Below are 25,463 nucleotides of genomic sequence, written 5' to 3' on the forward strand. Positions count from 1 at the left end.
GTGTCTTATAGGGACAATAGCATGTGTGTTTGTGTGTGTGGCTCATTCTGCTTGCGTGTGTGTGGCCATTTTGCACGTCCTTAAGAAAAGGCAAAGTTTTGTTAAGATTTCCACACTCTCAAATTGCTTGTGTCTCTCTAAAAAAGCAAGTGGGAAGCAGGTGGGTTAACGTGTCAACAGTTTAAAATTACAGTCCCGTCAGCGGAAAGATTCAACAGATCATCGCTGTGGGTGAATCACAAATGAATCATTGTGTTTAAAGACAAGGAGATTACTGGTAAATATCTCTTCAGGGGAAAAGGAAGTACAGTTACATGTCAGTTACAAAGTAGGATTTGTCTGCTCGGGTTGTTTTGTGGAAAGGTCTGTACGGACGCACCCAACAACACAATGAAACATATGGTCAAATGGCTCAGTGGCCCCAATGAGCGGAGACACGTGAAAAACATACAAGCCTACATATGTCACTCTCCCATCGGCTTTTGGTGGCAAAAGGTGAATTATTCATGTTCCCACAGCAGAAGGAAGGAATCGCCACGTAAGGTGCTGCTTCAAAGTCTTGCTTTTGACACACACACACACACACACGTATACGTATACGTATATGTATGTTGTGTATATGTGTGAGTATATATATATAATCTAATTTCTCTCTCTCTCCCTCTCTCTCTATTTTATATATATGTATGTATGTATAAACAAAAACTAGTGTGCCGACAGTGAATCAGCAGTCTTCTCAACCACACAAGCCTTGGGCCGGGCTGCTTTTGTGTTCTGCCAATGCTTACATTAGCTTGAGAAAAGCTCAAGCTGCTCTAAATATTCTCCTTAACGCCATCCATCTTGGTGCGGAACTGAATGGACGCATTCCAGGAACTGGACCACTGGCAAAGATCAACTTTGTGTTGAGGTTGTGTGGGATCTTGTTTCTCGACAATATTCACTTAAATGTGTATTTTTTTCTTTTTAAACTTAATTCTTAAACCCAAGGCAAGGTAAGTTATTTTTTGGGGTGATTTTTCTCTAAACATTTGTCTACTCTTGTGGAGAAATTAGCAACAAGCAAATGTTTTTGGTCACCCGTGGCTGCTCTTTTAATGTTGCACGGGTCCACAAAGACAGATCATCTGTCACTCGCTTAATTTAATCATCAGTCTTCATTCAATTATTCAATATAATATGTAAATTGGATCTGCAATCTGCAACAAATGCTAATTCTGTACATCATAATAATTAAATTGGATAGGAGCAAAGAGGAGAGCTTAAGTGCCACAGACTGGAGGAGGAACCTTTAATTAGGAGTAAAAAATCTGGCAAATTAAAATCAGTAATCAGCCAATAAATTGTTGTGATAGGGGTTGGCTGCAACTGTGTGGACTTAAATGACATATCAGAGGTTTGAGAGTGAAGCTGTGGCTGCTGCCTGTGTGGGTCAGGCTTAACGTAATCAAAGCCCAGCCAACTGTAGCATGGCTAATCAGGGGCCCGGTAGACGGGCCATGCATGACAGCCAATTACACAGCAGCCAGGTCTGCTCCATCACATCCTGCTCACTTCAATAGAGCCCCCTAAGTAGTTGTAACACAGGGCGCAGCACGGAGCCCTGCTTTACCAGGAGGGAACAATGGGTCACTCTGTGGGACAATAGACGACACACACACCAAGAGCAGGAAGGTGCCAGGGAATGAATCTTTAAACAGGTGCTTTTTGTTACAATTACAAAACTACACCCTTTTTCTGACAAATAATACATGAGCAGAACAAAAGTAAGATGATATTAGCCAGCCCTGTTAACTGAACAGGCAGCTTTTCATAATGGAAAGCATTAAATGCAACATGTGCTATAACAATTAAACAATTAGTAGATTGACACAACATTAAATTACAACTGTTGTAGAAATCGATTCACTGTGCTAAGTAAAGCTGAAACAAACAGATTAATTGACCCCCTCAATTAAATTCTCTTTGCTAGAAAATTGATACGCAATAATTTCCAGCAGATTACTCTCTCTCAGTTATTTTACAATCAAAAATGCTAAACACTGTCTGATTCTGCTTTTCTTATGTTATGAATAACAAAAAAATGAATACATTTGGTGTCTGTGCTGTTAATCAGATAAAACAAATGATTTGTAGATATCAACTAGAGATATAGAAAATTAAACTGCTATGTGCATCATCATTTCAAAACGCTGGGAAATTGCAGCACTTGCATTGAAGTAATTTACAAAGTAAAATCTGATTTGAATCTGATACTTCTTTTTTTTTCTTTTTTTTGCCATTATGGTATTTTTTTATATATTTATGTTCATGTTTTTTAATGTCTTTAACCTGAAGTATAAAGACTAATTTATCTTTAGTAATTTGGAATTTTTGGAATTTGTCATTACTTCAGATCAGCTGAAACAAAATGAAAGTACTGGCTCTACTTGTAATAGAAACAATTTCAAGTTAGCTTTAATTATAACAAACTATGTACATATTCTATATTTATGGTAGTTTGCTTTTTCAAATCTTTTTAGTCTGACAAAAGCAATTCGTTTTTTGTGAGTTTGAAGCTGGATTACCTGGTTGTCTGGGTGGTTAACGGTGAAGTATCCCACACAGATGATGACTTCATGAAGCAGCTCTTCAGAGGAATGCTGGGAGCAGTACCAGAGCAGGGAGCTGACGATGTGTCGGAAAGCTAGAGACAGGCCCTCAGCTCCTAGAACAGACTGGCAAGTCAGAGACAAAGCATGTTAGTGTGTACTACAGCACAATAACCATAAATCCTCTACAATTGTGATTCCAAAGACCTCAACACATTAACAACGCAAAGTAATAAAAGCTGTTGGTGGGAACATACATGGTGTAAGAGTATAAGCAACTCAAGCGGGGGTCCCACCATAAAACACCCCAATACGGCTCAGAAATGAGATGCTAGGAGCAGCTCACAGACAGTATTTGTTAAACATGTCAGTGTGACAGAGCACCATAAGATCAATACAATTTACTGGACATTTGGGTGTGCTAGCATTGTAACATCCATAAACACAATACCTGAGAAGGATCAAAATGTACATATTACAACATATTACACTCAATGAACCATGTAAGCTGCTCTCTGTAATAAAAATAAATAAATAAATCTAGATAAAAAAGAAAATCATGTCACAGTTCGAAAAGGCAAACAGGAAAACCACTAAGCAAAGAAGGAAAACATCATTTCTGGTTTGAATGTGAACTTATGTTCCCTTTGTTGCAGCATATTCTGCCAACATGCAACCACAGCAAAACCAAGTTATTTATATTGCAAAGGACCCTACTGCAATTCCCCTCTAAACATATTATTAGGAGCTGATGTGGCAGAGGAGTGAATTAACGGCCTGAATTCTGATCATCCATCCAGTAAAATATGTATTAGTCTGTGCTGTGAGGTAATATGAAACACAAGGTGATTACAACCCAGGCCAAAAAAAGAAACATTATTTAAAATGTTCATAAAACTCGGCAGTGAAATGCTTTCATTTCCAGCTGTTTTGAGTTGCCGGACTGTGGCAGGTCAGTGAGAGGAAGCTGCTTCAAAGTAATTACGGCAAGACATTAAAATAATTAACGCTTGCTCTCGTGCCTTTCCGTCTACACGGTGACTTAGCACAGTGAAGCTGTCGCCCTCTCCTCCTCAGGGTGGGTAATGTACGGCCCCGCATACAGTGCTAATCACCGGCGCTCCGTCCTAACGGCTGACCCACCGTGCTTTGTTCAACCCCAACTACTGACCCGGGGTCAAAGGGTACCGGTGTTTATGTGCACAGGTCAGCTTTGTCCTGAGGAGAATAACTCCTCCTCTAATGGCTATTTACAAAGGAAACTGCATCAAATTGATTATGTATGCAATTTTATTAAATCCAGAAAGGATAATTTTTTTATTGTGACAAGGCAGAAGTCGCATAATTTGCTCTTTTTGACAATTTATTCAAACTCCAGTTACTGAGAATGGGAATAGAGAAAATATGCTCAAATAAAGATCAGATGCAGAATCATATAGAAAAAGAAAAAATACTTTACGTCTAACCATCTGCCACCAATGCACAAAATCTGCTGGATCAAAGGATCTTATTTGCGACAAGTGTGAAACAGAATATATTTCGGATTTATTATGAATACCTGGAAGGCGGATAGGTCAAGCAGGGCAAAACTGTTGAGGAAGCGGATGCCTTGCAAAGCCACCTGGATGACCCCGGGGCTGTAGGGTTCCTGACTCTGGGAGGCAGACTCTGGTAAGAAACTGTGCAGCAGGATACAATACAGCGTATGCACCACTCCCACCAGGTCTGTAGACTGCAACAAGGCTGTCAATCCAGTGGGGTCCTGACGTTTATTGTCAAATATACTGGGAGCACTGGAGATTAAAAGAGGAGACATGAGACAATGGTCAGTAAAAACAAAAAAGTGAAAACGTTTATCAAGAAAAAGCCCATTTGATACCTGGAAACACTACATAGCATTAGTGTCTTTATTTTCTGCCGTTAAGCAAAAAAAAAGAAAGAAAGATAAAAGAAAGTCAGACTATAATTTAGCTGAAGGCTGAGGACACAAATAACAGTCTGAACCTCAGCAGCTTGTAGATTTATTAATCAGACAAGAGCTTAGAGATAACTTTCCCTTTAGATAAGACGCGCTACCCTGTTAGCGCTGCTGCATTACCTGGCTTAACTGACTGCTGCGAGTGGAAGAACACCAAGTTTGAAATCTGTTGCATATTGACATGTTGGATGACAGCTGCTGCTAAATTCATCTTCTGAACTTCATGTGCCTCTCCTTTATTTATGGAGCAACCATCTTTTTTCTTTGCGTGCAAGGAACCTCCAATATCTTTCATTTAACTGGTAAGAGTCACTGCCAGTTTGGTTGCAGCTGAAAAAGCGGGACCATCATGACTTACTCCCACTCCCACTGCAGTAAACATAATAATCCCGTGACGAGGAGCTCATGGCAGTAACTCCAAGATGGCAGATAATGATTGATGCCTGACAAGGTGCCGAGTGCTCCAGCACATTTAATTAAATCCTCAGTAAGGTTTTGATTTAAGGTGATATATGTTTCTTTGACTGCTACAAGATGCCACTCTGTTAAAAGGGATGGTAACATCATCCTTTCATTGTACACTGATGTAAAATGATGATGAAAAAATTTATTTTAACATGAAAAGAAAAACAAAACAGTTACCGGTAAGCAACAACAACAGACAAAGAAAGCTCAACACATGTTCAAAGAGGAGTGGGAAGAAGTCAAGACTTGTCCAGTTCCACCTCTTCTCCCTGTGCAGTAACTTGCATATTTATATTTATCCCGCTTCCCTAAAATACTACTACTAATAATGCAATTCATAATAATAATGATGATTATTATAATAATAAACATGCTTTATACCACATTTACACCTATACTTATATACAATTGCATTTATAGAAAGGAAAAAGTCAATATTACCAAACAATAACAAAACACAACATAGACGGAAAAGGACACGGTAACACTGAACATAAAAAGATGCAGAAATAGAGTTAACACCTCTCCATCACATCTAACAACAAAGCTCAGGATTATGCTGGTTGTTAAGAGAAGGTACTGTGTGGAGTAAAGGCTCCTAGATCGATGTGTCTGGCATTAGAGCAGGGGATTTAAAAATATTCGCGATTTTTGTTTAAAAATTGAATGGACAGAACTTTAGGTGGTGAATCAAATCTGGAAAAATTAGAAAATACATCAGAGAAACATTAAATATCATTAAGTGGCTGCAGGGGTAATGTGAGTACACACATTCACCGACAAAAAATAAATGAACTGAAACACCAGAGAAAATGTAAGTAAATAAGTCGTAATGCAGGAGACTCCAGTAAAAAACCCTGGGCTAGTGCAGACAGACAATTTAAGACTAGTGCAGCAGCAGCAGCAGCACCAGCTATGATTTGCAGCCATGTAGAACGGAGGGTGTGTGACCTCTGGATGGAAGCTACAGTTGCATGCTGATACTTGATGTTAGCCAACAGGCACTGCGTGAAATATGCTGCTAGGCAAGAACATAGCCTCCTAATGCCATTATAATCCCCTGACACAGCAACTGGCATGGCCAAAATATTCTACGAGCCCATTGAGCATTCTTGTATATGACACACAGAGTATCTTGGCAGAACATAGCCCACGGGCTGCGATATTGACCAGAACACTGCTCTCGCTAAACCTGTGTGATCAGACTGTGTTTTCTCACAGATATTCAGTGATGAACGTAGACCTGCTGTAGCTGTCTTCTGCCACGCTGGTGTGAAGCAGTTGGTCATTGATACTGAAGTGCTCTGCAGCTGGTAAGATAATAGCAGACTAGTAGTAACCCTAGTACAGTGGGGGGAACTGAAAGAGGAATAACAGTGAAGATGTTATGGCTCAATCTCTAAACTAGATCCAGTATAGCGATTAAATGCGTGTAAACGCACAACATCAAAGAACATCTCAGCTTGCTACCATGGTCAACATTTATTTTTCTTTTAAGTGAAGAATTGTGGTGCTGATGTCCCTCAGTGTGTCTGTGTGCTTAGCCTCTGTCAGCGGCGCCACTGAACCTCCCTTAGTGGAGGTCACCGTAGCACACGTGGGTGGGCTCCCCCCACGCTGCAGGCTAAGGTTTATGGTGAGTGACAGAGCACTGGGTCAAGTAGATACCTATCTCTATCTGCAGTAACGACAGCTCAGCCAGCGAGCTGGCTGGAGGAAACGACCTGCTGGCTGATTGCAGAGGAACCAGGAGTCTTTGTGTGAGTAACCGCGAGCCTGTCTTTGGGGATCCGTGTGACATTAAAGAACTGACAGCGACTGGGTCTCTGTCATTATTAGATGCAAAGAGAGATGTTTCTGTGTGTCAAGAGATCACAGAGATGTTTAAGGTGTGTAATAGAGTAAGAGACATTCTTACCGTCCGGTTACGACAAAGCACAGCTTACACATGCTGTGCAGGAGGGCCGAGGCTTGCTGGAGGAAAGCAGACATCTTGGGGTGCTCGTCTACAGGAGACTGGACGGAGAGGAAGCATCCGTACAACTTGTCAATCAGACCCATGTTTACTACATAGCTGCAAGAAAAAAAACACAAAAAGAGAAAAAGAACATACTGTGGTTAATCATTTTATTTGTAAATGTTGAAACAAATTTACCACAGGTGACTTCCTTTGTTAAAAAAAAAAAAAATAAGCTCATCTCATAGAGGCAGACAAAGGCCTTTACTGTGCATACTTCCACAACACCGCAGCTGAAAGCAGACACCTCACCTAAGCTCTCCACTCCCTGCTATTACTGTGATATCTCCAATTTGTCTTTGCCAATGACAGGTCTCATGATCATGTTCCCTGTACTCTTTCAGCCACAAATCACTGCTAATAGTGTCATTAGAGGGCTGTTGTGGCCCTTGTGCCAGCCCAACTCTGGGCCCTTGACAGTCCGCTTGACCTGGGGCCATCTTCCCACAGCTCCAGCATGCCTGCGCCTTCAGGCTCAGCTCAGCCACCGAAAGCCTATGAAAACCTGGCGAGTGCTGCAGCTGCCAATCATGGCTTTCAAAGTCATTGATATGGTCACTGTGAAGCCAGTGCTGCTCATCTTACCACTGTCTTGACTCCTTGCTTCTCTCGCATACCTTTAAAAAATTTTTTTTTTTTAAGAACTGTCTGTCACTCACTCAGAGTCTCTCAAAACAGGCTATTATGACCATTTCCAACCACCGCCACTGCAGGTCACCTGACACTTGAACCCAGTCCCATTGTTTTGACTTGATCCTCTTCCACAGCTTTACTTAGGTTGAAAGGATCAGTCCTCACACTTAGTGATCTGTTAAAGGCTGCTCTCTGTTTGACAATCAGCTCGGTGGTCGGACTCACCGCTTCGGGTCTCAACGTTTTGAGCACGGATTGAAAACATTAATGACGATGATGGGCGACTAAAAGCACTGAAAGCCAAACTGAGAAACTGGTAATGAGACGAGAGGAAATGGTGAACTCCTTTCTGTGTGATATATGGGTGGGTATAATGGGAGAGTGTTGCAAAAGCTAAAACTGTTTTGATCTTTTGTCCTTCCTCACAAGCATATACATTATACAAGGCAGTTGAGGTAAATCTTGAGCTCGTACTTGGGATTACCAGTCTGACGATACCATTTTTCTCAGGCCCTCCCCTGTCTCCAGGGTTACGACTGGGTCAGTGGATGAGAGTGGTGGGCCTGTGCAGCTGCTCCGTCCAGATGAATCATGGCTTGTGGGAGGGATGGTGGAAAGACTGCACTCTTCCACAGGGCTTCATCAAGCCGGGCCTGCCTTTCCTCACAGCCCACATTTCTCCAACACAGCACCGACTCCTACAGCTCAGACCCACGAGGCTAGCTCAAACACCAGGTTCAAGGGGACCTTTCAAAGCTTTGGAAGTGCTCTTTGTTTATGCTACTTTGTAGCCCCCCACCCCCTCCCAGAACTGATTTTACTTGAAATGTGGCACTGAATGTGTGGAAAAAGTACAAGCTGGACGGATGCCAGAATACACCGTCATTCTCACACAACTCTCATTTTAACAAGACACCAGTTGGACCATTTCCAAGAGATTTGACACTTTGTCAGCCTATTCTTTACATCAGGCACACTGTTGAGGAAATCAGAGGTTGACCAACTCTCAACCCAGTGAAGAGGAGTGGAGGAGGGATGTACTAGAGGAGGTAAAAAGGTCATGATGAGAAAAAGAGGTGCCATGTAGGAGGAGGAGGAGAAGCAGTGTGCGAGAAACACGGAACACGGGAAGGAAAATACCTGATGAGGTCTTGTGTGCGGGTGTTGAAGGACTCGGTGGCAGGTTTGACCTTGGCATCAGGGGAGGAAATCCTCGTGTTTTCGCCTTGTCCAGACTCTGAGATATGTGGCCACAGGGACCCCAGGATGGTAGCAATGGTCTGCAGCAGGCCTGTGGTCAAGCCCTCAAAGACTTGTTTGTTCACACTGCGCCCAAAAATGGACTTATCCTCATCTGGGACGTACAGCTGCAAGAATACACAACAGAAGACAACACAACAACCAATTAAAAAAAAACAAAAAAAACTTGATCATCCAAATGCAGTTAGACAAAATATCTAGAGAGCAGAGAGAAAAACAAAAACAGGGCAATTCAACTTCCAGCATGTGCATTAAAAGCCATTCAATTAATACAGAGGCTTACATTAAATGCCCTGTTTTATTTTTTTAAAGCTTTTCCGATGTCGTTGCTACATTATACAGTTTAGTGAGTTTAGTGACTTCATTATTCAACATCTTTAGGCCACAACTTAGCAGCATCTATGGGATATTTAACGGCTACAATAATGATATCTAGTGGAGGTATTTCTAAGCCGCACAAACACAAAAAAAGCTGGTGTAAACAATTAAAGATGGAATATGAATAAAGTCCATTCTGACAGGATGAAGGCTTAAATGACAACAATGCAGAAGAAAGTAGACCATGCATTTAGATGACCATTTTCCTCGGTCACATTTCTAGTCAAACCTAATGAAACACACAAGCAGAAGTCCATGTTTAAAATATAGTGCTGCTGTTAGACATGGAGAACGTTGTAAAGGTAGAACCTCCTCATTTGGTCTAATGGTTGGAGTGAATGCTGACAGCATAGGTAAATCCACCGACATTCTCCACAAATCTAATTAAAAGGGGACATGCTCATATGGCAGCACTACCCCCACTGCCTCACTCGCTATTGCTGGTGCACACGCACAACCAGGACAGAGACATACACATGTTAAAGTTAACAGATGTGAATTAAATCACAACTTATCAAAGAGAGGCGTGTAGCGGCGTGGATAATTGTTGAGCCCAAATCCTAATCTGCATTGAACACATGGAGAACAGTTAGTTTGTCTCCTGCAGTGTTGTTGGACGTGTCAGTCAGCAGAGCAGCTGCTCAGATATGTTTTATATAAACTCAAACGTACAGCCGAACCTCTCCCTGTGTGCCCTAAGGAAATATGACTGCTTTGGATTGGAACTCGGCACTGGAGAAAGGGAAGCCCCAGTAGAGTTCATGCATGTACCACAACCCTGTGCCTGTGCCTTGTCCTGTCTGTGTTGTGAGTGTAGGCGGCCCCAGCAGTCCGCCACCGTTAGATGTTTGGAGTGGGCTGATGTTTACAGTCCTCCTTACAGAGTGCTGAAGGATCTGGGCTGACATGTCGCCGCAGTGCAGCCTGCCTGCCTGCTTGACTGACTGTGCTCTCACATTCCCAAGTCGGGAGGCATCTGTGAAGAGGGTTGGGCAACGGTTTGTTACTTGCTGGCTGGTGCCTTTGGTCTGTCTTTCATTAACACTGTGGCAGGAACATGCAACAGGCAGGGCTTTCTCTGTGGTCAAAATACTGTATATCAACAGATAAATGTAAAGAAAACAAGGAAGTGTTAATAAAAGTATGTGTTAGAAACGCTGTTCGTCTGGTCAAATTTTGGTGCGTTGTATGTAAACACATTCAGCATCTTCTCTACATGTACAGGACTTATGCAGCCTGCATAAACTATCTGCGAACAAACCGACTCATTGCATTCTTTGTGAAATGTCTTGTTTATGATGGCAAATTATGTCTCAGAGGAGGTGCACCGACTTACTGTGAGTTGATGCAGCAGCAGGTCCATGAGAAGCGCGATCTTGTTGCTAAACAGCACATAGGAGCAGTTGAGGGGGCAACAGGAGCACGCCAGGTAGTAGGTGTTTACAGCAGCACAGAGCGATCTAACACAGAAAGATGACAAATCATTATTCATCACAAGGTGTGCTGACACCACCCTCGCAATTCATTACAGTAACACTACAACTGGGATGTAAATGTCTAGCCCTGGGCACTGACACGACTATCTGCAGTCATCAGGAAACCAAACACACTCTTCTGTATTTGTGGTTCCTTAAGGGTGTAGTTTGTCTTCGCAAGTCAAAAGCGTATCTCACTGACAGCGCCGAGTAAGGAAGCCGATTTGGGGAATAAAACACTCATATCAGCTACTTATGCAGAGACTCCCCTCACTAGAGCCACCTTCAGAGAAGCTGAACGCAATCTCAGTCCCATCTTGGCTGAGATGGTGCAGCATTTCCGCTGGAGAGATAAAACTATTCCTCTCAGCAGCTCCTCACAAGCCGCCAGGCAGCCCCAGGCAGCAGCCAGTGCTGAGCCAGCCAGCGTGCCTCTGTATTATGTCTGCTCTAAAACGAGTCCCAGGGAAGATTAATGCTTCAGATAACTGACCAATCGTTCTGCTGTGACTGCTACTCCCCCTCGCCCCTGTTTCATCAGTTAATATTTTCTGACAACTGTATATTTTAGCCATTGGCGGAATGGCGTGTCCTATCTGCTCGCTGGAAGAATGGAATCTGCCTCTCCACTGCCTAAAGTAGGCCATGTTTATTTCAACTGGTAAACATTTTGATATCTACTGAAACCTTCACATCTGCTGTGCGTTTTCGGTCAAACCACGGCTGGCATAGTAAAGGAAAATAGATTAGACTGAAGTAGACCCAAGTCTGTCAATAAGTTCCTCCATTCTTTGCTTCGCATTTGCGAGTGGGCAGATCGGTCGTTTTGCCGTGTCATTATTGACATTGCAGGGTAAAGCTGTCAGACATAGAAATGTAGTGTTGATGTGAGAGGCACTATATTTTTGAACTATTGGATAGTGACCAAATCTGACATCAAAGCTCACTTCCGTCCACCTAAAAAAAGAAGAAGAAAAAAAAAAATCATAAAAGGAGCTTTCTCGTAAAATGCTACAGTCCCATGTGCCAGCTATATTGACACTAATTCTATTAAAGTATAAAGATGGTGGAAAAAGTCGGGTCATAATGGTTAAGTGCACTGACACAACAGCCCGTGTGGAGCAAGAGGTGAGGTTACATGAGATCCCAGCCAAACTATACGGATGTGTGCAGCCATGCAGCGTCAGGACTCCGATTCCCCAGCGAACACGAGATTTAGATCGGCTTCTATGCAAATACCAAATTGACATCTCAAATACCTGTTCTCAAATACAGATGTATAATTATGTGCTTCACACATCTTATGAAATTTAAGCTGTGGTAGCTGGATTGTACAGTTGTACATTCCTCCAAAGGACAAGAGTTAGTTTAGGTGCGTTCAGTCTCTATTTTAGCGTTTATGATCATGCCCTTGTTGAACACATAACAGTAAGGATATTGTATCAGACTCTATGATGAGGCAGGGACTGACCGCTTTAGAGTCAAAGAGCTCATTCCCAGCAGCCTGATGGAGGTCGTTTTGGTCAGTGGTAGCAGTCAGATTTTACATATGATAAAACAGATTTAGTACTTTCTAAATGTTTTGTGTATCAATTTTACATAAAAACTGTGGTGGTGTCATCACTCCTTTCAGAACAGTTTTAATCACGGGAGATTTAACTGTGGCTTCAAAGAGAAACAAAGAACTTTAAACGTCTCTTAAAGATAAAAAAAAAAAAAGGTTTCTATCAGTGGACTGGAGAGGCAATGCAAAGTTGTTGTTGATTAGAGTTTGTTAAACCACTCTCACCAAAAGCCGATTGTTAGCGGGTTTAAACGGGTTTTTTGGCCAGTGGGAAAGGGGTATTGGGTTTGTTTAACGGAACGGGCAAATCACCACATGAAAATGTGTGGTGAGTTGTTCAGTTGTTCAGTGGTTAACATGCAAATTATTGGCTCACTTCTTTGTTTTTGGACAGGAAATGGAAATTGGTTGAAAATAAATCAAATACCTAAAATCCCTTTTAAAAATTGCACCTAGTCCTGTCAAACAAGATTGCCATTAACATCATATACGATGTTACTTAGCAAAAACTGTTTGTTTTCTGCTGTCACGTGACTATGATTTCTGTCTGTTGCCCTTGCATACAGACTGATTCACGTGAAATTAAATTATCAAAATTATAGAATAGTGAGAAACATTTAATGCTCATTCAGTCCATGGTGAAATCATTTTTAACACTTGTTCAACCTTTCAAATGTTGTATATGTTTGGCATGTGGGTACAGTTCCCAGGTTAAGGTATATTTGACTGTGGCTATGCTGTAACCTGTGCTGATGGGTTTTTTTTATTCCATTATGTAGCTGTAAAAAGTTTTCCTAATTTTGCCTCTGCTGCTATTTGGAAACTGAAACCCAAACTATAATGGATATATCATGATGTACTGCTTAACACTTATAGTGTATAACAGGACAAACAAGGCAAAGTAAATGTTTAATTTCAAATGTAATTCTAGGCATGCCTGTAGCCACCCTGAGCTGATTAGCATATTCTGATTAAATCACTTTACTCCTGGCAGCTCAGCTCTGGCCCGCTGGCTTCACAATTGACTCACTCAACTGCTCATGTAATGAGCATGCAATTGCTTTGTAACACAGCTAATCAGGCTTGTCTTTGGTCATCTCTGAACAAATGAGGGTCCTGTCAGAGACTATGTTTGAGTTATGCCCTTACACCAGCTTGTACAATGAACCATCACAGTGATCTGTCTTTGGTTTCCTCCCACCTAATTGAGCTTGATGAGCATGACACCTGATAGTACGCCCTCTCTGGGAATCTCACTATCTCAATACCCCTCAATAAGAGCCCGAGCCAAAGATTTTGTGGAACAATTTGGTGAAGTGCCACGCCAGCCTGTCTCATGTTGCATAAAAACTTTGCAGGGACTGATGTGTCCCGCTCTGTCTAAGCCGCCAACATTCCTCCACCTACACCATTGTGAGGTTCCTCATTGTATTACACAGACGGCACTTTACACGGTCCCAGCCACTAAATATTGCCACCCACCTAGTGCATTGTCACATTGCTGCTTTGAAATTAGATGCAAAAAATTACTGTCACAACTTTTATCTGATGCACAAACCAGTGACAACTGATGCAGATAAAAAAAGGTAAAAATAAAGAAAGAGACAAATTAAGAGCGATTTAATCTGTGCACCCACATTAAAAACAGCTTGACCTCACACAGCTACTATTTTACCCACATGGCTATTCACATGCATAGAGAAATGAGGCCAAGAGGTATAAGGATGGAGCACACCTGATCCAGTTTCGCCACCCTACAGCCCTCTAGGTCTCTGCCTGGGTGGCCAACAGGCCTACACATGATAAGGTAGAGGCTTGGGGGGCCTGTGTCCCACACAGTGACCTTTACGTTTAAACTTCTTACACCAAAACACTTATTTATCAGACTTGCTGAAAAAATAAGTAAGGAGGGAAAGAGACAAAAAAAGAGCTAAAACAGAGGCCAGACTTCCTTCCTTGAGTATAAATAAGAAGTAACCATAAACAAGGTTTGCTTCGTAGAGAGATGTATAGTCATGGATTTTGTCTCTTTCAACATAAGGTCATTCATCATAGTAAAAAGCTGACTTTCAATTCGGTAGACAACAAACATTTAAAAGGCTCTTTATGCTTTTTGTCACTGCATTGAGTTATCAGTCGAGATCTGTTCTCCTCAACCCGAGTCTCACATTTCTCGCCCTCTGTGTGTGTTTCCTATGTGCACAGTCAAGCCTGACTGGAGCAACGCTGCAGAAATCTGACCAACTTCCAGATCAGGTTAAGTTCCTGCCTCTTAAACAGGGTAAATTTGTGTTCAGGGGTAGAAAAAGAATCCTAAGCCAAAATAAAAGGTGAGGAGCAAATCCATTTCCTTGTGCTGTCAAACAATCCCTTCATTCACTGCTATCTAAATGACATTTAATTTGATTCTGCTGTTGATCTCTACGATACCCTGAGTGCTTCCAAGACATCTACTCTGGCTGTTGTGCCACACTGGCCAGGTATGAAGGGGAAGAAATCTGATGAGCCGTCACACAGCATCACGCACAGCAGCATGAGTGCGCACATTCACACACTTGCGCACACACATACACACACCTTCAAATGGTGGAAAACATCCTGAAATAAAACCACAGGTAGCAGCTCTGATTTCACAGGATACACCAGGTCATGTGAGACAGAGGTGGAAATACAAATTGGGTTAACACGTAGTGGTGAAGGACTCCTAAACCTTTCTCTGGAGATCACCCCTTTACGCTCCCTTTGCAGCTCTGCCTTCCTTTTTAAAAGCAATGAAAATTGTCAAGGTACAAATAAAACATTACAGTATAAACTTCTGAATTAGATTTTGGCATCCCAAACATCACAGACAAGTGCCTTTGCATGTTAGATTTTAAAAGCTGTGAACAGGCAGACGGAGCTTTGTGCTTAGACCGTTCTTCCTCTCTTCTCTCCACTGACCCCTATTGGAAGACAGAAGCCACAAGCTAAAAAAAAAGAGATTTTTGTCATGTTGAACACTTGTTTTGGGTTGAAAGAAGTTGCGCATTTCATTATATCGTTAAAGCACAAAAACTACCTCAACTACATAACAGGAATTATTTACAGTACAACATGCATACTGATACTGATGCATACTATATTGTATAATGGGTATGATAAGTTCCTCACATGCTGCAATGCTATATATATTACTATAAGTGCAATTTCATATTAAATTTAAATTGACCAGCGGAAACTATTTGTTGACTGACCAGCAAGTCAATTTACAGAAAATGATTTAAGGAGAGAAAAAATAATAATAATAATTATTATTATTATTATTTAAAATTAATGAAATATTAATTCCCCTTGTGAAAAACTAAATTCTTACAATTTGGGATGTTGTTTTGAGATGATATCTCTCCAGCTGAACTTAATGACAGTGGCTGCAGAAACTCTGATCAAGACATTCCAGTGACCACAGGGTTACACCAGGACATTAGCGGAGCTTCGTAGAGGAATTAGCTCATTAATGTAATGGTAACAAGATGGAATCAGCCTCCCCGGGGAGAGATATGGCAGGAGCATCTCCGCAGCTGCCTTTTTTTTTTTTTTTTGTAAATCACTCTGCTTATCTGGAAGGAGGAGGTGATCAATACGGCAGCATCACTGTAAACAGATAATGTAGCGCACTCTGGGGTGAGCGTCTGTATAGCAGCCCATTAGGCCGCACAGCCATCCAGATGACGGATAGTGATAAGTAGACAGCCGGGCTGCGTCCTTGTGTTGCACCTCGTCACCAGCTATGGACTCCACTGACCTGACTGAGCTGGACTAAGCTTTAAGAGTGACCTCTCTCTTGGTCAAGAAAGCTCACAGACTGGTGTTTTTCTAGATGGTGTTTGTGAAATGTTCCTACATCATGCCAGTAGTGAGTTTCTATTGTTGCACCACAGAGAGCATCCTGACACGCTGCATGACTGTGTGGTAAAGCAGCGATAGAAAAGCACTTCAGAGGGTCATCTCCAGCTCATAGAAGAAAACTGGGATACAGATCCTAAACCCTGGAGGACATAAACAGCTCACACTGCCTCAGAAAAGCTTTTTCCTCAGAGCTGTAACTGCTCTGAATCAGTCCATCAAGTAACCCCCATAATCTGTCTAATTGCCACTGTAAGTGTCCCACACAACTGAAATCACATCCTCACACACTGCACTACCACCAAAGAAGCTACACAGCACACACAGGGGACCGCTCGTCTGGATAGTGTGTAAAACATCTGTATCTACGACACAGAGACAGCTGCTGTATTAAAGCAGAAGTAAGCAGAATGTTTGTGTTAACATAAGTCTTAAATAGTTATATCTTCCGACGGCAATCACTTATATAGAGTGTTTGGTCCGAAACACGGGTCTGTCAGTCACTCTGCTCTGCTGTAAGCCGAGGAGAAAACTTTCCTTGTATCCTACAACCTTTATCCAATGAGGAGAGAGAACGGCATAAAGGGGCGGTCCTCTCTGTGTGTGCAGCCAAGGGATGCGCGTGAATGTGGTGACGTAGGGACGAGGGCGGGGACTGCTAACTCCATCGGCTGACAAGAAGTTAGCCAAAACGACCGGATCGCTTACTTCTGCTTTAATAATACAATATTAGCTGTACAGAGACTTCAGCATTCACCCATATTGTTCTTCACAACCCCATGTGATGACCCCATCACATTTTGGATACTGCATTGCAGCCCTGTGCTGTGTGACAACTCACTACTGTTGAACACTTTTTACACTGTTAAATACAATCTATAGTGTGCACACTGTCTATACTGTTTGGCATGTAAATTCTATACCTTCTCTTACTCTATTGGTTCTGTTGCTGCATTGCACATCCACAACTGCTGGATATGGGCCACAGTATTTGTTACTTTGCGACTTGTTGAAATACTTTGTTGTTGTCTTTTTACCTTATTTATTCTTTTAAACAGCACTGATTACATGAGTAAGTTGCAAACCCCCCAATTCACCCCAAACCAAACTTTATTCTATTTTATTGTTTCTATTTACGGCTTTTAAACCTTTTGTTTATATACAAGATGTTAAATTTATATTAATTTACTAGTACATTCCAACTACAGGACAAGCTCTTTCAATCTACACTACAGAACATTGCACACAATAAACATGCCCCTTGAGATGATGCATATTATGAATTGGTGCTATACAAATAAAATTGAATTATATTCAATAATAACCTTTCAGGTCTTGAACATACTTAAGTGTGTCAGTGTTACTGCGTTAATCCCATGCTGGTGTGAAACGCCCCAGCAGATAAACCCATTTAGCCAAGCCAAGAGTTTACAAAAGAGGATCTTATTCAAGCCCATTCTTTTATAATTATTCATAACCGACTCCAGGGTTGGATTAGACTAGTATGAAGGGTATAAAAACAGATGCTCCTAATCTTCACCTCCTGTTCTATCACCACAGCATGTCAAGAAGATGTCTTAAAAGTCAAGGGGGTATTGTTTGAGCTTAAGCTAACACAACGTCATTGCACGAACGTGCCAACAAACTCAGCAAACAAACGCTTCGTACTAGAGGACAGTCTCTCCATTTGAGATAATAACATTTCTTCCAATTCAGAAGTCTGCTTGAAATTCCCTCAGATAACAATGATTGAAGAAGAGAGAGTACAAAAAAAATCAATATACATGTGATGCCCTTTAAAAGCCTTATAAATATAAGAAGCATTTCTCCATTAGCAGAGTTTCAGAGACCAGTAAATGCTAATGAATGGGAGAGCAAGGCCATTCGAGTCCATTACAGAGTCCCACTTGTGAGTACGGCAGCCTCTTTGAGGTTATCTACTGGCAGGCCATGCAAACGTCAGACCCACAACTCAAAAATACTCTGCACTCTAAATGATAGATGGGACACATGTGCTTTCTCTGTTTCCAGAGAAAAGAATGAACATAAATTGATTACAGAAATGGAGAAATGCTTTCCATTTCTGTAAGGGTAGAGCTGTTACTCATTAATGCATTTCCAGAGTATTTATTGGGATGAACCCACTACAAACAGTGAGTCACTTTATGCAACTGCATAAACAATTACAAATTGGGAATAAAGCAATGTGTTTTCAGTGAGGTCAGTAAAAGGATACAGTCAAAGACAAGTCCAACAGGAGACACCGTGCAACAGCTGTTTGCCGCCTTATGATTAGACTGTAATTTGGATGATACAGAAGTGTTTATGTGGCTCAGATAATAGTACTTCACTCTTGGAAAAAATCACTATATAATTTTTATTTTTCCAACACTAAGGTTGGTAATTATACCCAAAAAGGAAACAGACTTTGGGGAAAATTAAAAGATATCAAATATTTTTTTTGCCGCAGATTATATAGAAGCCTTGGTCCACCTCTGTTTGGTTTGATTGTTATTGTTGATTTGTGAAAACCATTTATACCTGGGAAACACCAGCTAATAAAACAGCTTATTTTCAGCTTTTCAGCAATTAATTTCTAATGCAATGGTTAATTTAAAATTTGAAATGTTTTTTAATTGAATGTATAAGCTATTTAACCCATAAAACTACATTCATTTCTTCAGTTAATCTGAAAAATCAAAAATCTCCAAAATCATCTTTCACTAATCTGTGATTAAAAATCAAAAATCAAAATAAAGCAAAAAGACAACTGAAAAAAATTAAACCTATCAGTGAGTTTTCATTAGATAACCACTGTGGATGATAAAGCAAAATATGTTGCAACTATACCTTGTGTTACTTTGGGCGATTAAGTAAAAAGAAAATGTGTATTTTCGATCATTTCAGAAAAATCAGTCCATACCTGTGTCCATCCAACACAACAAGATCACACTCACCCACTCATCAACAACATCAACAACAACAACAAAGCAAGTGGTCAGCTTTTCCGAAATCAAATTGCACCAGTCATAAGCTAAAGAGACAGCTCACCCTGCTGGCTTGAAACAGAAACTTGATCAAAAGCCATGATAATGAACTAAAGGGCATAGCGACTGATTCTTTCTTCTTCTTGGCTGAGTCTGGCTTTAAAACAATCATAGAAATCTGCTTTTCATGTATTTGCATGTATCATTACATAAATTAATAAGTAAATATTTCAGTTTGGTGACGGTACTCACTTGAGAGGAATACGAGGAACTGCAGTGGGTGTGGAAGCAGCAGTGATGACATGTAGAATTTGTTCCAGAGCCGACAGGCCGCCGCCCACTTGGAAGGCAACTTGGTCTGCATTGTTCTGTAGAGGGAAGGGCAGACAGAGAAACAGAGGTACAGTCAGAGGACAACAAACCACCCGCTGGACAGGGGGGATTACATGGCTCTCACCGGGGAGGCAACCTCTCCTTCTCCTACGGGGGCGAGGGATTGAAATCTGAAACAAAGTGATCCCTGAAGTATTCCTGTTTAATCTCAAAAGTGCACAACCCGACTCCCGACCCACAGCAGTCAAGTTTCAGAGGACGGCAAAAGCTCTGCAGGCTCCAGCAAGCACCGGGGTGGTCTCGGCGGACGACCACGGAGTTAAGAGCAACGGAGAAAATGTTACACGGCCAAGCAAACAACAAGACAATTAGAGAAATGTAAAACGAAAAAAGATTCTAATAGGAGAGGAAACAAGAAACATTAGATTCTTATTATAATCAATCGTTAATGCATTAGATCCTCTGAGGTAAAAAGGATTCTGCACTTACATTACTTCACCTATTGTGTCAGCATTTACAGCGATTAAAGAGCCATGTAATCCTGTTCAGAGATTTTCCTTTAACCTTTAACACGATCCAGCCTCACATGCTCACAGAGGAGATCATCTCACACCTCTAGTTAGTTTAGAGCTGAAACTTTTGCACTGATAGCAGGTTTTTCATACAACTCACTCTTGACCATCCGAAAGGTGCTTTACCTCTGTTGACTTTGTGAAATGTTTAAAGTGTGGTTTTTAGCCTTTTTACTTTAGACTTTATTTGCAAGGCCAGACACAATGTACAATCTTTACATATATATCATATATACATATTTATCATTTTCTAGAAATTTTTCTTGCAATTTTTAAAGATGTCAAACCAATAATATGTCAAAATGTTTTAAAAGAATGAATATATTGTCTGCTGTGATTGAAAATGTATTATTATTGGTGGACAATCATATAGTAAATATCAGGCCAAACCATCATATATATGTACATATGTTTTACACCATCAAACATTGCCTGCTGGACTCATTGAGAAAATAGAAAATACCCTCTGTATAAACTCTTAGCCACTCAAATGTTAGAGAGAGTGGACAGGGTATTTTAATTCACCTTGTAAGTTACTCAAGTAGACCTATTCGTAAGAAATCCTTTGCTTAATTTCAACATTAAACATTTTATTTGTTTTTTCTGTATAAGAACTTCATTCATTTCTATAATTACTCTCTTACAGACGAGCTTTACTTGTTCTGTCTGTTTTTATTAACTGACAGACAACACATAAGCTTTATTGGGTACATGTCCCCATCACAAACTGCTTCGTCCTTCAATCGCTTTGATGAACTAAACTGCCAGACGTTTCCATATAAATGCTGCAATAAACAGGGATACATCTGATAAGCAGTGATCCTATGGATGAGCATATTGGTTTGAGTCTTTTTTTTTTTTTTTTACAATTTTCTGAACTTGATAAAGAAATAAGGGGATTTGCACTTTATAAGTCAAGTCCATTGTTTATGTTACATTCTTTTCCCCTCACTCTCAGTTACAAAATAGAAAGCCGTAATATAAATATCAATAATTTAGTGCATCATTCCAGTGCATGAGATTTATGAACACATGTAAATAGTTAGACCCAGCCCTCCTCTGATGATAGAGTAATTGGCAGGAGGGCAGATGCTGTTGCTACAGTGTCTTATAAATCAACAAGTACAAAGCCAGGAGCGAGCACTGACTACCGGGCATGTTTGTGCCTGGGTAGATGAGGAGCTGCTGATGGAGGACCTTCTTCACACAACTGCAGAGTGTTACACTGCAGGTCACTCCTACTCCTGAAGAGGATACAGGCTCCTCGCTGCTGTGACAGCATGAAAATCAAACCTCTTCACAGTGCTTTTGTTCCGCACATGGGAAGCTGCCAACAAGCCTGAACACATTGAGAGTGAAGCGCTATACCAAATTACAGATAAGCTCTTCATCTGTCATTCATGCCTGCTGCTGAGGTAACTGCTCCTCGATTCCGGTCTTAGACACACACACACACACACACACACACACACACACACACACACACACACACACACACACACACACACCACACACACACACACACACACACACACACACACACACACACACACACACACACACACACACACACACACACACACACACACACACACACACACACACACACACACACACACACACACACACACACACACACACACACACACACACTGAAGGCGCTAGGCAATCATTTTGGGTTTGGGACCAAAACATTAACAAACACGCCAAACACCCTTTACTTTCAACATAATGAAAAATGTCTCAAAGACAGTCTCAAGAGTGGAAGTAGTGTTTGTATAAAAGACCTCATTATGACTTCCTTTCTGAAAGTTGCAGGCAGTTTCCATGCCTAATCAATTGAGTCTCAGTCACTGAGCTTGGATTAACCCCTCTCTTAACCCTCACATCAACACACCTAGCTAAAAGCTTCTAGACTAAATGAAAAAGAAAAAGGCAGGTCTTTCATAGCAGCTTATCAAATGGTATTAAAGGGGGTAATTGGGACCTGCCCAGTCCTGGCTGTCTCCTGTGAAAACCAGACAAGAGTTGCTTGGCTAGTCTGTGACTTCTCTGCTCTGCTGACAGATTTATCTGTTGTGATGATGGAACAATACCGGTGAAGAGGATTAACTTCAAACTACCTGACATATTATCTTTAGGTGGTCTCCTCTACGCATGCAATGGGCCACAGAAGACAAAAAGGGCATCTAAGTATTACTGCAAGATACACATTTAACTAAAAACCTACTGCTTAAAATACAGGCTTATTTTGTATGTTAACAGCTTTGGCGGTTTGCAAATGGCGAGCTTTGTGCTGTGCAGAGCAGCTGACTTTCTACGCAAATGGAAAAAGCATCTGGTGATGATATATCCTTTCTACAAACGTAACCATGCAGGGCAACAGAAATCATGTTTGTATGTAATTACATTGACAGTGTGTATACACAGTAAGCTGAATTTGAATACAAATTTAACAAGATGAAAACAATGTTTTTGTTTTTATAAGACCAGCAAGAACTAACAAATTACATTCCTGAGAGACAGTTACAATAAAGGTCATTCTCTCAGTGCTCTTAAAGAGATACTGCTGTTTCCTCCATGTGCATGGAGGCTACCTGGGAGTAAGGCAGCCATGTAGCCTCTCCAATGTTTGGTCATCATAGTAATAGTTTCAAAGTTGCATTATCACATTTGAGAACAAAACTTAAGAGACTCTTGGATGCATAGTTGACTGTGTTGTAACCTGAGAGGTTATAATAAAAAAGGTAATACAGGTTTGGTGGTTAGGGATGCGTGTGATAAACCGTTAACAAGTCTGTGGACACGTACAGACTTCCACTTGTGCCTTCAGCCATATTTCACAGCAAAAAGCTACACACCACTGAGGGACTGACAGTACGTGCCAGTTATGCTGTGCAGTCCCCGTGAAAGAAGCTCAGGTCGACACACCTTTGTGTGCATCACCTGTAAGGACAGCTCACCTGCAGCCCACACAGACGAGCTGTCAGAGGAGCGCTCTGCTGTTCCCCTCTCTCTAGCCCGGTGTTTGGCTGCACTTTGTAATTATAAAATGAGTTGAGATCTAACCGCCATCTGAGCACTGATCAGCTGAGCCGGAGCACAGTGGATGTGGCGCTGCACAGCTGTAGCAGCGTGTTTTATAACATTGGCAAGAAAAAAAAAGCATTGTCTGATCGGGATCGGGTTGCCGATCGGCACAAGCCTAGTCATAGACACTCAATAAAACCATTTTAATTTCACCAGTTAATGGTTATTGATCTGTTATCGGTCTGCAAAAAAAATTCACAATGTGCATTCCTATTGGTGGTCACATGCTAAATTAACATTATCACCTCAGATTCCACTGCATTTAACAAGCTGTACCAATATTAGCAAAGTTTAGCATGCAAACACTCTAACCTGAGGTAGGGAACGTGATATAGGCTACTTGAGCACACCGAGCATGTTACCGTTGTCACTAAGCAAGTTAAGACTATGACTTTACCATTTAGCTCTATCAGTGTAAGTGTTACTAAACCTTAGACTCACAGACACACTGGACCGGCATGCCAGTTTTATAGAAAACTATTTTTTAGAAAAGTCATTGCTCAAATTCTTTCTGTCAAGCCAAGTTACTGATCACATGGAATACTACTTTAACTGCAAAAACCGGTGTATAATGTCTTCTGTGGTTTGAGAAAATAGCTCAACTAAGCCATAAATTGCTAGACCTACAATATCTGTGCACTGAAAGACAGATGAAATTCATATTATGGCTTTGGGTAAGAGAGCAAATACTCAAACTGTAGCATTGTCCCAGTAGAACTCCAGGAAAAGGCTACACCAAAACACAGAAAGAGGAGGAACAACTAATTTCAGCTGAAAAGGGAGACAAAAAAAAAAGTAGAGCCACCACAAAGGGTCAAGCAGTAAGACAAAAGTGAGACGGATGGCTCCTGAATAATACAACAGGGGGAATCTTATCCAATTATTGTCCGGGGTGACCATTGTTACCCCAGCTGATGGGAGGGCTGAAGCAGCTGGTCATTCCTGCGACAGTGTCTGCGCACCAGCAGACCGGCCAGATTGCACTTCGTAGACTCCTCCCACCAGACACTTTAATTAAAGCAGAGAGGAAGGCACAGCCTCAGTTGTCCTGCCCAACTAACAGATGGGCAACAACTGGCAGAGTTCATCAAGGACCGGCTTCAACTTTGATCTGCACCTTCAAGTAACGAGTTCACTCATTCACAACTAAAACCTAACAATGACAGAGACGAGTGTGACAGATCACCCTCTCAACACATGAATTTCATCATTATACAGTCTTAAAGGCAAGCCTGCGCGTGGTAAACAAAGCTCTGTGGGCTGAGTCGACTGTAAACCACAACAAGGCTGCTGGAGTAAACATTTTAAGGTCGAGTATAAACTTGTGTGTTTACAAGATACAACAGCATATGATTTGGTGCACTGTATGAGTGCAGGCAAACATGGAAATGGATAATTCTACAAACTCTGTTTATTCTTATAAAATAAAGCAAGATTAATCAAAGTCAAGTGTGCCGCAAAATCGAACCTGCCACAGAAACCACAGGCAGCCCCTAGTTGTAAACTAACACACCAACAAGCATAGAACCATTTCACTCCTCATTGGTCTTGTGGTGAGGAAACAAAACTGAGACTGTTTAGGGACAAGGACAACCGACCGCCTAGAATAAGAAAATATGGTAAAATTAGAGCTGAACCAAATAGATGATTTCACTTTTTTTAAAATCTATGTATCAGTATACATGTATATTATCCAGGTTTTTAAAAAAAACGTTATCTTAAAAATGTCCATATTAATTATTTGGTCATAAGCTTAAAATGTGCAGTGACTGACTGACCAAAGCTTCGAAATGTCTCTATGTTTTTTGTTTGTTCGTTTAGTTTATTATTTTTTTTTACGTGAGTCTAATTTAAAAATGCAAATGAAGCAAATCTATACATGTGAGAGACTGATATAGCATGATACCATTATTCTGAAATTCAAAACTTTACGGTTGACGCTGTTGAAAATTGTCACAAATGGCCAAAATGCCTGCCAAAAATCCAAGAACTAATGAACGCCATAGGGAACCTCCTAATTTAATAAAGATATGGAAGTAGAATATAATGATAAGAAAAGAGTATTCTCATTTGGATTGGATAGCGCCGTGCTGCTCACTTTTGCTTTCCTTTACAAAGTTCTGACACTGCTGATCTGGGCTGTATCCTTCAGTCTGCTAGAGGCCCAAGTAAGAAGCGATGTTGTCCTGCCACTCTGCTTTTCACCTTCCCCCCTTATATCCCCGAATACATTTCCCA

The 25,463-nt window shown here is 41.1% G+C and overlaps 1 protein-coding gene across 4 annotated transcripts in view; it reads right to left on the bottom strand.

Annotated features, from left to right (window-relative positions):
• scaper (S-phase cyclin A-associated protein in the ER) overlaps window positions 1-25,463 on the bottom strand; it is a 61,228-nt gene that overhangs the window by 5,683 nt on the left and 30,082 nt on the right. For all 4 annotated transcript variants that reach the window (XM_085779152.1, XM_085779150.1, XM_085779153.1 and 1 more), the window contains 6 exons: window positions 19,483-19,598; window positions 10,659-10,782; window positions 8,825-9,051; window positions 6,953-7,108; window positions 4,150-4,384; window positions 2,568-2,717 (listed from right to left, as the gene is read on the bottom strand). In XM_085779152.1, coding sequence (XP_085635278.1) covers window positions 2,568-2,717; window positions 4,150-4,384; window positions 6,953-7,108; window positions 8,825-9,051; window positions 10,659-10,782; window positions 19,483-19,598 — 1,008 coding nt within the window. The remainder of the gene's footprint in view (window positions 1-2,567; window positions 2,718-4,149; window positions 4,385-6,952; window positions 7,109-8,824; window positions 9,052-10,658; window positions 10,783-19,482; window positions 19,599-25,463) is intronic.

The sequence above is a fragment of the Trachurus japonicus genome, chromosome 6 (assembly GCF_045865225.1).
Source record: "Trachurus japonicus isolate A0001 chromosome 6, Traja_1.0".
NCBI classification, from domain to species: domain Eukaryota; kingdom Metazoa; phylum Chordata; class Actinopteri; order Carangiformes; family Carangidae; genus Trachurus; species Trachurus japonicus.